Below are 13,773 nucleotides of genomic sequence, written 5' to 3' on the forward strand. Positions count from 1 at the left end.
AGGTAGAGATGCGATACGCAGTCGACCAGATAATACGGTCCAATTTACTATTCCAAGCTGGCATAAACAGCGGTCGTGCTCGCAGTGGACAGTACACTATGCAGAGAGAGATCAACGCATCGGTCTGCTATCTCCCTGGGTACGGTTACCACGTATACCACCGGCAACAAGATCCACAAATCCCTGACAGGTACCGTGACGAGCCTCGAGATCGAGCTTGGTAGCAGTACGTCGTCCCGGTTTCGGATCCCTACGTGCGTCGTTGCTATCCTTTCAAAGTTACGGATAATTCTTGCGTCAACAATAGGCCCTGTGTCGAGAACATGTCACCCTTAAAATACCATGGAAAAAGCACCCTTAAAATATCACAGAAAAAACCTGTCCCTTGTTAACATGGTATTATGGTAAAAACGTATTTAATTAACAAGCGAAAAGGTAGAAAACGACGTACAGTAGAATACATAGCAAGCAAAAAGAAATACCGTCAGACGTATATACAACGCAGAGTAAATTAAAGCCTGTTCCCTTCTTTTTAACTTCGTATTTACGCGTGAATATGTTCACGTACAGCGATAAAAAAGAGCTGATTTCGATAGTTATATCTCGCTCCCTCTATGCTGTGGGTGTTGTTTGACGCGGAACGTTTGCAATTTTAATAGTACCTGTGCACTATGTAATTAATGAGATGTCATGTTTTCAAACGATTCCCTTGTGCGCCTCGACGCCGTCCGTTTAATCGAAATAATTATCCGACGTCAGTCAGTCAGTCTCAACGCGGTTTTAACGGTTAAACGTGGACGAAAGTAAACGGAGCTGGCAAAAACAACGTTTCTATCAGCCATTTCATAGAACGTTATTAATCGGGATTGCACGTCGAACGCGTTTCAAAACCGACGCGTTTTCAGCGAGTCGCTGAAATTCGTTTGGAACGCGATTGAAATTCGCAAATTTCAAAACGGTAGCTCGGTTCTCGGTCAAAGTCAATCAAAACACCAGTTATTTCGTCTTTCAACGATAATTACCAAGGCTTGCGAATATCGCTTTGCGATTTATAATTTACTGCGGGTAAAATTCAATTGGTGTTCCTTTGAGCCAACGCGACTGTGTTGTAAATACACATTAGAATGATATGATAAGTCGAAGCGACGTTGATGAAAATTTAAAATTCTCGAGAGTTTAAACTTGATAGTTTTCTGGCGTCTGCCACGAGAAACACTCGACATAAGACGTAAATGAGATCCATGATTTTACGTTTACATTAATTTTCATTCTCTCAAATAATAGACATTTATTTCTATTTGCTCCAAACAATAGACAATATTTTAATAATAATAAATCGTTTTCAGAATAAAAAAGCTATGAAATTAGTAAGAACTTTATCTGACCCTATTAAGGGCCAAGTAAATTTTCTTTCATATAATAGAAATTCATTGATTCATCTCACTGCCCACGTAGCATTATTATTCGACTAGTAACAATTCCTCAGACACATGGATTTAGTTAACAGAAGTTCGTTTATTGGATTGGATATTTTATTGACCTGGGTTTCATCGAATTTCATTTTCTTAAATAAACTTTCTTCCCAGCGGAGAATTTTGTACTTTACGATCGACTAGACGATGTTTAGAAATTTATAACAACGTAGCAAGTTAATGTTTTGAAGGAACTACATGTGATTAAAGTGCTACAAGAGAAAACATTATTCTGTATACTGCATCCTAGTAGCTCATAATAAAAGTTAGTAATAATAAATATTAGTTCTTCGGAGAATGAATTAATTTCGGGACAATAAATCTTAAATTAGAACTAGACCTATTGGGGACAAATAAACTCTGTGGCACATGAAATCTTTCTTTTGCCAATATGTATAATAAAAGTCAACATACATGGATTTATTTAACATAAGTTTGCCTAATGGATCACTGACTAATTCAAAGAATTTTTTTACTTCACAATCACGCTTAAATCATGTCTAGAAATTTATAATGTGATAGTTAGTTAATTTTTTGAAGAAACTGTGTGCGTTTAAAGTTTTACACGAGAAAATGATATTTTGTATGCGGCAAGTTACAGTAGCTCGTAGTAAAAGAGGGTGTATAGTGGAACTGGAAGCTCATTCCCCCGGTTAACTAAGAATATAATTGAGATCATTTACAGAGCTCTCTCTATCTCTGAGACGACCCAGTTTCCCGGCGCGTTCTCTTTGTTTCACGAAGTCGCAGGATAGCGAAGTGGGGCCATCTCCTCCTTCTCGTAGAAGGTGGAAACCGGAAATAAGTGCGCCAGAGAAATTCGGCGGGCACGAGCGGAAGTGGGCCAATCAAAGAGATAACTAGATCCCCATTAAACCGCTTGTAACTTAATTAATTGCGCGGGCCTGAGCTAATGTAGCACGGCTAACCCTCGTAGATAGTGTTCTCAGAACGCGATATCACGTGTAACGTGATTTGCTCGTTAACCGAACTTCGGCAAGTGGAATACATTCACGACAGAGGTAGCCTGTTTCCAGCTCACGTGGCTGTCGCGCCTTTACATGCTCTAAGTGACCCCGTCACTCTATAGATACGTTTGTCAAGCGAAAACCCTAATTTAAACGTAATGGAAATAACTCACTTTTCGTTCCACCTTTTGATACGTTGAAACCAGGAGTAAAAAATATCGTAAGTCATAATAACGTTAGTTATGCAGGTTATAGATATTAATTGAGTTAAATTAACGTAACAGTTAAATAGATAAACAGCGAAAGATTATTCGCGTCTTACAAAACATCGTGGGTTCATCAGTTGCAGTAGAGTTGTACTAATGTAGTACATGTAGACTAGTATGATAGTGTGTATAATAATAGTTGTATTAATAATAGTACTTTCCTATAACTACAAAGTTTTGATACCAAGAAAATGAAATGTATATTTCTGCCAAGAAAACGCCTCATTGGAAGATAAGAACACGTGCAAATATTTCTACCACTCTATATATTCTAATTACAATTTCAATATAATTTCAAAATTCCAATAAGGAGGTTAAAGTATTCCTTAAAATATCTTGAAATTTTCCTTGATAATTTCTAATGAAAACGAAAGTTACCAAACACGGTAAAACGGTACGCAAGACAAATGGGGAATTGTTAAAAAATTTCAGTCTGGCGCGAGAGTGACGAGAGGACAGACGGCCCGGCGTCAACGCGTCACAGAAGTGAATTACGTGCGGTGGTGCTCACGGGACAGTTTATTTTTACAAGATGGTTGTCAATGATGATATAGTGCGCTCGTAACCGCCCCCGTTGTATCTCGATATATATCGAGTTTTATTTTTATGGATCGTTTCGTCCGTGAAATGATTTAATAACGGCGAGAGTATTACGACGGGGAAGCGAGGCGAAAAATAAAAAAAGAAGATACAGCGTAGGTAGGGGAGGATCGTTGATTTCGTCGTAACGCGAGCCACAGGACGGACGTTTCAATTGTAAAAGCGTAAACATACCGTGCGCCATGCGATTCTTCTTTTTTCTCGTTACACTTAGTCCGTGCCAGCCCCTTTTGTTTTGGCCGTAATGCGATGAGATTGCGTGAGATCTGTCCCGCGGGTGTCTGGCATGAATACGCCTGGATGAAAGGTTTTCCGAAACGTCCTCTCTGTGAAGGTGTTTAACTCTTATAATGCGACAACTTTTTATATCTTGCGTGAATAACGATGCTTGAATAAAATACAGATTCGTTCATAGATACATCGCTGTCTATATGTATTTGAATATTTTAATCGATTTATAAAAATATATAAATTAATGAGAAAGCAATGGCTAAAAACAATACTTGGAACCTTCTTATAGGACCATTAAATAATAAATTTTAATTATTTATTTAGGAATTCACATATTATTGCTTGAATTAATTACGATATGAGTTTAGAAATACTTCTCTTATCTTATCTCTATTTTAGAGACTATATATGTAGATAATCTGGGGATAAATAACGTTTCCAGAATGTGTTATTGTGAATTTTGCTAATTGAGTAAATTGCTGATTTTGCAAATTGTGTTGTAACTTGTCTCACGTTTACAGATGCCAATATTTCAGTGTACATCTATTAATCTTCTGAAAATCGATTTTATCATATTATAACGACGAAATGATGATACGGAATGCAATTGAACTTCAATTAATGAATTAAATTACGTCTTTTCAAAAATAAGCAAGAGTCTGGATGCTTGTAAGCGGTACTGTACTCGTATTACTATTACTATCATGTTTATCTCTAATGAATAGCTGACACTTGATAATATTTTATAATAAAACTTTTAAAACATGAATAGAAACGAACATTTCAATCATTTGACTGAAATATCACTGCACGCCAATTTTAATTCACCTCCAATAAATTACGTATTGCTCTTTTGTTTATGCTAATTGATATTAACGATTTTCAATTAAGATTTAACAGCGATCAATATCTATTAACCGTATATGTGTATTTGCCTAAAGTAAACTCTGGGATAAAATTATATTAAAGCATTCAATTTGTTGAAATGGATTTTATATTTCCAGTAATTTAAAAGAAAGTACGCAAATGCTCATAGACGACGTGATTTAAGTATGACTCCTTGGTTCTTTTTGAATTGTTAAAAAAGGAATGACATTCGCAAAACGATATATGAAACCGAAAGGCAAACGCGACATTTCATACTTTCGGCGTTGAAACGTTTTGATCTCAAAATTTGAAAGATCGTGCTTTCACAGTTATTCAATTTCATAGTTTGGTCACGTTCGACCATGAAAACTCTTCGTTATCTCGAGCGTTTACGATTTTAGGGCGATATCGGCGCGGATTCAAATGGCCGCGTTGGAAATTAAAAGGCGTAAAAAAAAAAAAAAGAAGCGAAAGAGAAACTCGGTTGAGCCTGGATAACAAAATTCGTGAAACATTCGCCGCGGGAAAATTTAAACGCGAACAAAATCCTCGTCGTTGATAATTGCGTAAAATGCTTTTTCCATTATCCGCGCTGATCGAAATGAAAGGCGATATGTCTGAAAGAAATTCGCAATTTATCGGTAGGTAAAGTTAGATCGTCCCATCCTGTTCCCTCGAAAAAACGGGGAAATTCTTCCATTTTGCAGTCCCTTTTATCGTTATTTCTATTAAAATTCTCGTACGCGGCATTCGACGTTTTTCATTCCGCGGATTGCGGTGAACGGCAAACAAAGCGAAATCTCTGTTCAATCTTCGATCGCGAATAATTCATTTCAACACAGGGAAAGATAGATTTTCACTGGCCTCGATGTTTCATACATAAAATGCGTGTCACAGGACGACGACCCCAGCTGTGACAGCCGTATGATATAGAAATTCATTTGGTCGTATTACACGATGTGATGTTTCGATCGGTTCGAAATCCGCAACAAGCATCTAATACCGTAGCTGTTCACGGTATACAATTTTCCGCTCGCATGAGCGTACGTTCAATGGCCAATCATGGTATTACGTTGGTCGAAAACGGCCGGGGATTCCGACTTTTTCGAGGGGAGACAGATATCGGTCACTTTTAATATCGACGTCTGTCGTTGAAAGGTTTCTCTGTCGTTGAAGCTGTTCTAACGGTTCGATGCACTACCTGTCAGTCAATGGCTCAGAGGAAGTGAGAACGAGATAGATAGATAGATAGATAGATAGATAGATAAAAACAGAGAGAGAGAGAGAGAGAGAGAGGCACTGAGTGAAAGAAAACTGGTGAAGAAAAAAAAGCTCTCTGAAATCGATGGAATCAAACAGGTTGCAGAGGCCGGTTTCACGTCGCGTCTCGTCGAGTCGTCGTTATGATAATCACGCTCGAAGCCCAGTCACGGTGTTATTTTCGCCCGCGGTACATAGTCTGCACACGAAGTTTCCGCACACGCAATGTCGAGTCGCGCGACACGATCCTCGTAAAGACCGGACAGCTCGATAACTCTGGATTGCGGAGAAATAACGCAATACCTACTATAATATCGATTCCTGTTTTGCGACCGTTGCAAATCTGGATTTAGCCGAGTAATTCCAACGAAACGTTACTCCTGTCCCTGTTCCCCTCTCTATCGTTTCCTATTTCTCTTTTTTTCCCTCTCTCGTTTGAAATAAAATCGACAACTTGATTCCCGATTGAGATCAAAGGGGCAAAAAGAAGGGGAGAAAAAAAGGCACGAAGAGATATTCACGAGAGTAGTCTCTCTTTCTATTCGGATGGCAATGGATATTGTAAAAGTTCCGCGACCAAGCTCGAATCAAAAGAGTATTTGCAAGATAATTCTACTGATCATGCCCACATAACACGATAGAGAAATTGTCACACAAACCGTGGAAACTTGAATCCGTTCCTAGGAAAGACGAATGCCCTCTGTCTCATACGACGATATTTCCCTCTTATGGACGGTGGTCGTTGATCGAAAAGTTAGAGGAGGACGATTTATTTTGGGGGCACGGGGAAGGCCACGCTGGGAACGAGCGACGAATCAAAATTTCTGATACGATGACTCGTTTCTTGGGAAACGCCGCCCGTATCCCTTCGAGGGCAAAACTTTTCGTCGGCTGGGAAAGCAGAGAGTTTGGCAGAACTGAACGGGCGAACTGTCGTTTTCAGTGGCGGCGGACACAGACTTTCAAAATGAAACGAATTCCGAGTTTTCAAGTTTGCGTGATCTTTTTTCACGAATTCGTCCCACTCCTCTCAGTTCGTACACGAGACGGGAAGAACAGTTGACTTATCGAATTTCCATTTTTCCTTTGCCGAGACAACTAGACTGCGATAGATTCGAAATCGATACACAGTCGTGCCGGTAAACGCGGATCTAATAACGAGCGGATGGGAGGGTGAGTCGAAGGGGAAAATAGTCGGGGTGAATTTAAATCGACGCGGGTACAACGATATCGATTTCGCCCGCGTTGGAAAAGCCAGTGAATGATCGTGTCCCGAGCGTGACCAAAATTGAAATGATCTGCTTGTACAAACGATAAGCAAATCGAAGAGCCGAATAAACGATGAGCAAGTGACGTTAATTGGAAACGAGTTATCGGCTTTATTTTCGCGCCGTTCCCGCGGGAATCGTCACGTTGCGGGATTGGAAATAATTTTTATACGCGATTTCTCATCTCTCTGTGTCCCGCTGATTTTTGGAGTTAGAGAGGCGAATCGAACGATTCGCGACATGTAAAACGAGCGAAGGGATTGTGCTGAAAAAAATGTAAAAATAGCCCATGTATTATCCCATTTTCCTCGCTGCTCCTTTCCGCGTCTACTGTTTTGAGAAACAACTTTTAAACATAACAGATTGTTGAACGCATTGCCAAATAAATCTATTGTAAAAACATCAGGTCCTCGATTCAACCGTTTAAACAATTTACCTGTGCCAGCCGACAAAATCATTGAATATTTTTCTTACGGACAATACCAAAAACATATGCATCAAATTGTATGACATAATAAAGTTTTATAAATCGCTGGAATAACGATTAAAACGGCAATAATTAAAATGGAGCGATCGTGCTGCTATATTTGTATTACATTTTATACTAGTTATCTTTATCATTGACTATACGTAATTTTTATCAGTGATTAATTCTGGCGAATTTCACGTTATTTACGGAACTGAATGTGGATAAGAAATTAAAGAATTTATTTAAGTGTCAGAAGAGAGGATTTCAAATAAAAAGAGAAACACATTTCCGTCTGTTAATTTTAACATTTGCGTTATGTATTACAAAAATAATATGGACTTTCAACATTTATTACCTTTATAGATTTTTAAGAAGAATGATCAGGAAAAGAAAACAAATTAGTTAAATATATTTATTTGTACATTTTACTTTTATATTTTTTAATCACAGTCTATTGAGTAACAGTAAAGGCAAGATATTAATGGCAACGAATTGTTAGTGGCGCCAAATCGCAAATGTCAATCACATCGAGATATCAACAATATTGAACTGTCAATGTTGTTGATCTCTTCACGTATTTTTTTAATCAGTTTTGATATTTCATTAATGACTAGGAATGTGAGAAATTCTCATTATAGCTTTCTGTACAATGTTCGATAAACCGTATTCAGAATTACCGGAAATGTAAATACACCGTGAAACTAATACGTTGTTTCATCGACCGTATTCAATGATCATGTTTCTGAAATAAACGCGGTACCAGTTTCAATTACTAAATCCAAATTGGAACCATATATCGCGTTACATAGACGAGAAAAACGATCGCGCTAAATGGCTAAAAAACATAATTTTGTGACCCAACAAACCAAGAATAAAAATGAGTTGAAAGGAATGAAACGCATGCACCACTTGGAAATTTTCATTAACAACAAGCTAGGAAAAAGAAAATAAATTTACAAAATCTATTGAAATATCAGTCGAGTAATTTACTTCCATTATAACCGGGAATGAACAGAATGGAACCAACCGATGCTTAAAAATTCTACAGTTTCAAATGGCTTGTCGAACCGAAACCGAGTTTCGACGAAGAATAGAAAAAAAAAAAAAGAAACGCCATTGCTCGTTATGAAATTCGCAGTACACGTTTTTTGAAGAAACTCAGATTCGGGAAAAAATGTACAGGTTATATAGTGGTTTCAATTAAGACAATTAGGACATCGTGTATCACAAGGAACGCAAGAACGAACCAACTGAAATATCCAGTATTCTTCAACAGAATAACGAATTAATTAAATTGGTTTTCCGAAATGTGAGATGGAAATAAAATGTTTCCGTTTTATATTTTGCACGTCAAATGTACTGGTACCAAAGACTTGAAAATCCAAGCGAATTTAACTTATTCTTCTCAAACGTGAACACGACAGCCGAAAATTGAATAATTTACCATTAATACTAGTAATTTTGATATTCAGAGTTTTTCGACTTTCTTGGAAAAGAAGCAGCAATCGATATCTAATCGATAGGTAATTCGTATGGAATATAGTGTTACCATTTAGAATTTAGAAGCCAACGAATCTTGCTGCCGGCAAAAAACCGACTCGGCCCAACGGAAACTGTGGCAATTACTCGAGAGCACGGTTGCCAGAGAACTTTCCGAAACGGGTCGTGGGACAATTAATGGATGGTATTAATTAGGGATAAAGGAGATGGGGGAGGAGCAGAATCGCGTATAACGTACGAGAGAGTAAAATCTCGCAGCAGAGGCGGGCGTGTTGCGTCTTCGACCACTCATTACTCTACGTCGAACGATGTTTCCGTCATCGGAACTTAGGTAGGTAGAACCGGTGGGTCGTAGCAAAACGGTATTGTTTGTTCACAGCGAGCCGACACGGGGCCATTAATTAATCGCGCGCGCAGTCCACGCAGTCGATTTACATCCGATCCAAGCACGTTACATCCGGATCGTCAGCGATCCGTCGCTACCATTAATTTCTAAATACAATCGTCGGTTTCTCGTTGACGATCCATTGAATTCTAATCAACCGCGAAACGTGCAACGTTTGCCATGACATGTTACGATATTTCGCATGATCGGAGTACTGTCTCGTAATTCGCCTGTATATATAATGAGAAATATTTTATTTTTACAGCCTGTGCTTCCAACCCTTAACGCACGTAAGGGATGTATTCATAGGGTATAGACGTACGATGACACGGACGGTTTTTGAAATCATTTATTTTCCGAATCTATCGGAATAAAAGGAATATTTTTAGCGCAGCGTACCCGCTTCACTAACTGCAGAATATTTCAAAACTTTCGCACACGCGTGCAATTACTCCATAAACAAAACCGTGAGAGCGAACAAAAGCTTTCGAAGCGACAGCTTTTCCCCTCAAATCATCGCTCATATTTACACGGACCGTACTAACGACTAACGGGCGATTGTTTTCAGAACGGGAGTAGGTGGGGCATGGAACGCAACAGAAGAAATCATAACGCCAAGCAACGATACCACCTATAACATCGAGAACCTGCAACCGTTTACCGTCTACAGCTTTCGTGTATCAGCAGTGAACGCCATGGGACGGAGCAAACCCAGCGAGGAGACTTTCCACTCCGTCACCCTTCGAGAACGTATGTTTTTCTGTATATCTATACCTCTACCGTGAACTACTATTAATCTTCCGTCTTGAACGCCCTCGATTGGTCACAAACTTGCTCCTAGCTAAGCTTCGATCGTGTATTGCGGGAGTGAGAATTCGTGTGGATGACGAGTGATCGACAATTAGCGAATGTTTATGCCAGGATATTTGTCGTGAGTTTTAGTTTAGTTGACAAGTTTTAGAAGATTTAAGTGGCAACAATGTCTATTGTGCTTGTGAGATTTTAACGCTTAATCTGTCACTTTTACGTAGATTTATTACGAGTGCAATCTATTGTTTTCGCTGTTTCTCTAAGCAATATTAGTTTTATTATAAAATTTCGAACTTAAAAATATATAAATTTTATGGATGTTATAAAGTAATATTATAAGGAAGTTATAAAGACAATAGATATGCAGATCGTACTCGTTAGCTTACGTTTCATGTATGTTTAACTTATTCATTAAATTCCTTGGCTTTTTTCATTCTGCACGTACTAATATCTATTACCTTTTAATATTGTCTTTAAAGATAATTCCATTAATGCAATAACGTTTAATATACATTTATTTCGCATTAAAAGTAATCCACTCAGAAATTACGTACAATCAAGTTTAAATATTTTATCACTGCAACGCACAGCTTCGCGTTTAAACTGCCGGCGGCAGACGAACTTAAGTTTTCGCGTGAAGCTTCAAATGGGTTAACTGTTAAAATTGCGATGTAATTGAGAAACGAGTCGAAGAGTTGAGAGTTTCGATCCTGAGGAAATCGAATCGACTAGAGATTGTCTCCGTTCGAATCTCGAATCCATTTTTCATTATTTCATATTTTCGAGTGAAAATCTATCTAAAATTTCAACGTTTCTACAGTATCTTATCCCAACGTTATAACCAAAGATTGCTTCCTTTTTATTCACTCAACGTCATCTCCCCTCTCTTTTCCCCGAATACTCATCGCCAATTCCTTGACCAACTCCCTATAACTTCTCGAAAGACATTGAGAACGATATTAGCCGAAAACATCAGAGGGAATGATAATAGACATAAAATTCCACGAAAGATGCCCGGTGGAACGAGTCCCTTCGGGGCAATGTTCAGACTCGCGGGAGTAAACGTTCCGAATCCAACGGAGGGTAGAAACTCCGGAACTCTAGCGCTATACATATAAAGAAAAGGGGTTGGAAGAACAAGACTAAAAGGAGGAAGAAAAGCGAGAAGAATGGTTTGCACGGCCGGTTTTCCGCGGCTAGGCATCGTCACGAGACTGGCGTAGCCAACTAAGGAGGCGCTAATTGCAGCACCGGAAGGAGCAGTGTATAGTCGCGCTTAACTCGAGCAGTCCAGCTTTCCTCCTTCTCCGTTGAAGCGTCCTTTGGCTCATTGGTTCGTCTTCGTCTCACGTCCAAGACAGAAAATAGGTTGAACAGACGGGCGCGTCGGCTAAGCCCTATAAATTCTGTCAACGCCGCCGGGATTGGTCGACGCCTGCTGTATGTATACCCACGACGCTCGACAAACTTTGCGTCGCGACTATGTTGACAACGACGACGACGATGACTGTGACAAAGGCGCCGATAGTTAGCGCGCGCCTGCCCTCCAGACCTGAATTCCCATGCGTATCGCCATGGCAATTAGCGCGTTAGACTGTGGATGTCTCGCTGATGGGATTAGCTGTACGAGATTTTCCCCACTGAATATTTGATACCAGGTCGGAAACGGATGCTTTAGTTTAATATACATAGAATTTCTTAGCTAGTCTTCTTACAGCTTCGTTGTTCGGGGTAGGAAGTTGTGGGGAAAAAGAGAAGGGTGGATCCGTTCTTCGACTGCTGGCGAAGAATGGAGGAACAGGACAATGAGAGCACGTGGTTTTAGTATACGTGGAATTTCTTAGTAGCTGTGGTCGTCGAATTAGGATCACCTAAAGTTTTTGATATTTTTCAATTTTTTAATATTTACAATTAAAGGGCGTAAGCGAATTTTAGATAGGAAGAAAGACAAAGTAAGAGTATTGCTTCCTATGTCTTTCCTTGTCTTTCGTACGACAAGTTCAAGGGAATTATAGTTAAAGTATCGCCTACACAAGTGATTTCAACCGTGGCTGCAAATATCTTCAGTGATATGTACATATGTGAGTCGTGTTAATTGTTTATTTATGAAAATAAGAGAATGGCTTTCGATTAGAGGAATGTCTATGATGAATATAAATTTTAGAGATTTCAGATTTTTATAAGAAATTTAAAATAGCGACATTTTGGTGCCTGATTCTGGTTCGGTGGCCAGAGAGTATACCACGGAATAGCAATCAAAAATTAGTTTGACTTTCACGGAACTGTATATACAGTTCCCTTTCTCCATTGTTTCGAATTTGTTAATTAATGCACAATGAATTTCGTAACTATTGATACCGCACCAGCTAACATTAGTAAATAACACCTGTGGCTAGAGTTTCAGCCATCGCAATTTTAGCTTGTTCAGTGTGCATTTGCTTTGAGAAAATTGAAATAGCTTTACCAAATGGACGCGCTCACTTGCATGACGACTATTCGGAGCGATGTTTATACTGCTTCCGTAAAACGTGGATTCCCGCACAAACGATGTGCTTACCGTAGCCTACAGTAATTCATACAAATATTTGAACATCTAGCATTAGAAAATTTTCTGTATTATGTGCGTTATGCGAAACTTATAGAAACTCTATTTTACTAATAGAATAGCGAAACACGACTATCGTGATTATATTAATATTTGGAACTAATGTGAAATGTGTATATATATCGAATTTATAATACGTTTGTTGTATGTAGTTAAAAATTAGTATACAGAAACCACAAGGGAAAACCGTAATACGTCACATTTTTTGCTTTTCATACGAGAACGATTTTAAAATCCAGTAGCTTTTATGCGATCTCATATCGCCAATCTATCTTTATATTAAATTTTGTTGTGCCATTCTTTTGAGAAATATGTACATCAAAAATATTGATTTCTCAAAATTATTGTATTATTTATTATATTTTATTATATTGTATTTATTATTTATATTGTATTTATTTATTATTGCATTTATTTAGTATTTATTATATTGCTTTTTTGCAATCTTCGTATAGCCATCCTAAACCAAGTTTAAATAATATTTTTGTCATCTTCTAAATACACTAAATACCTGTAGCTTTTATTTACAAATTTCTTTCTAAATTTACCAATGTATACATAATAATCGGATCTTATTATGATACTAATGAAATTTCGATATGTTTAATATAACACACGTTCTACATCCATAAAATTAAATGTTCCAATGCTTTTCGTAAGTCACTGTATGTTTTTCATTTTCTTAAAAAACAAGATAAATGTTACGCGCTCGTAATTCATGTATGTCACAGACTAACACGGTGATAATTAATACGTCGACGATTTATTAATATGGAAAATTAATTTAACGCATGGATGAAACGATCGGAAGTATTGATCTCCAGGTCATCTGGGTCAGAACGGAAAAACTCCCTCGATTTTCCACGGGTTTCGAAAATTACATTTAACAACTCGTCAATATAATGGCATTAATTATTAATATCATATTTCTCCGCTAACAATATCTAAACACACGAATTAATTAAACCGCCAGGGCTGAATGATTTCACGGAAAATTCAACGTGTGATATTTAAACAACATGTACCCCGGGCAAATATCGAGTTACAATGAGCCATCGATTGATATATCGTA

At 38.1% G+C, this 13,773-nt stretch overlaps 1 protein-coding gene across 4 annotated transcripts in view; it reads left to right on the top strand.

Moving 5' to 3' along the window:
* Positions 1-13,773, top strand: part of LOC138181267 (tyrosine-protein phosphatase 99A) — a 425,754-nt gene that overhangs the window by 373,889 nt on the left and 38,092 nt on the right. For all 4 annotated transcript variants that reach the window (XM_069115993.1, XM_069115994.1, XM_069115991.1 and 1 more), the window contains exon 4: positions 9,855-10,036. In XM_069115993.1, coding sequence (XP_068972094.1) covers positions 9,855-10,036 — 182 coding nt within the window. The remainder of the gene's footprint in view (positions 1-9,854; positions 10,037-13,773) is intronic.

Source organism: Bombus flavifrons, chromosome 6, assembly GCF_040668555.2.
Source record: "Bombus flavifrons isolate JBK064 chromosome 6, iyBomFlav1_principal, whole genome shotgun sequence".
Classification (NCBI taxonomy): domain Eukaryota; kingdom Metazoa; phylum Arthropoda; class Insecta; order Hymenoptera; family Apidae; genus Bombus; species Bombus flavifrons.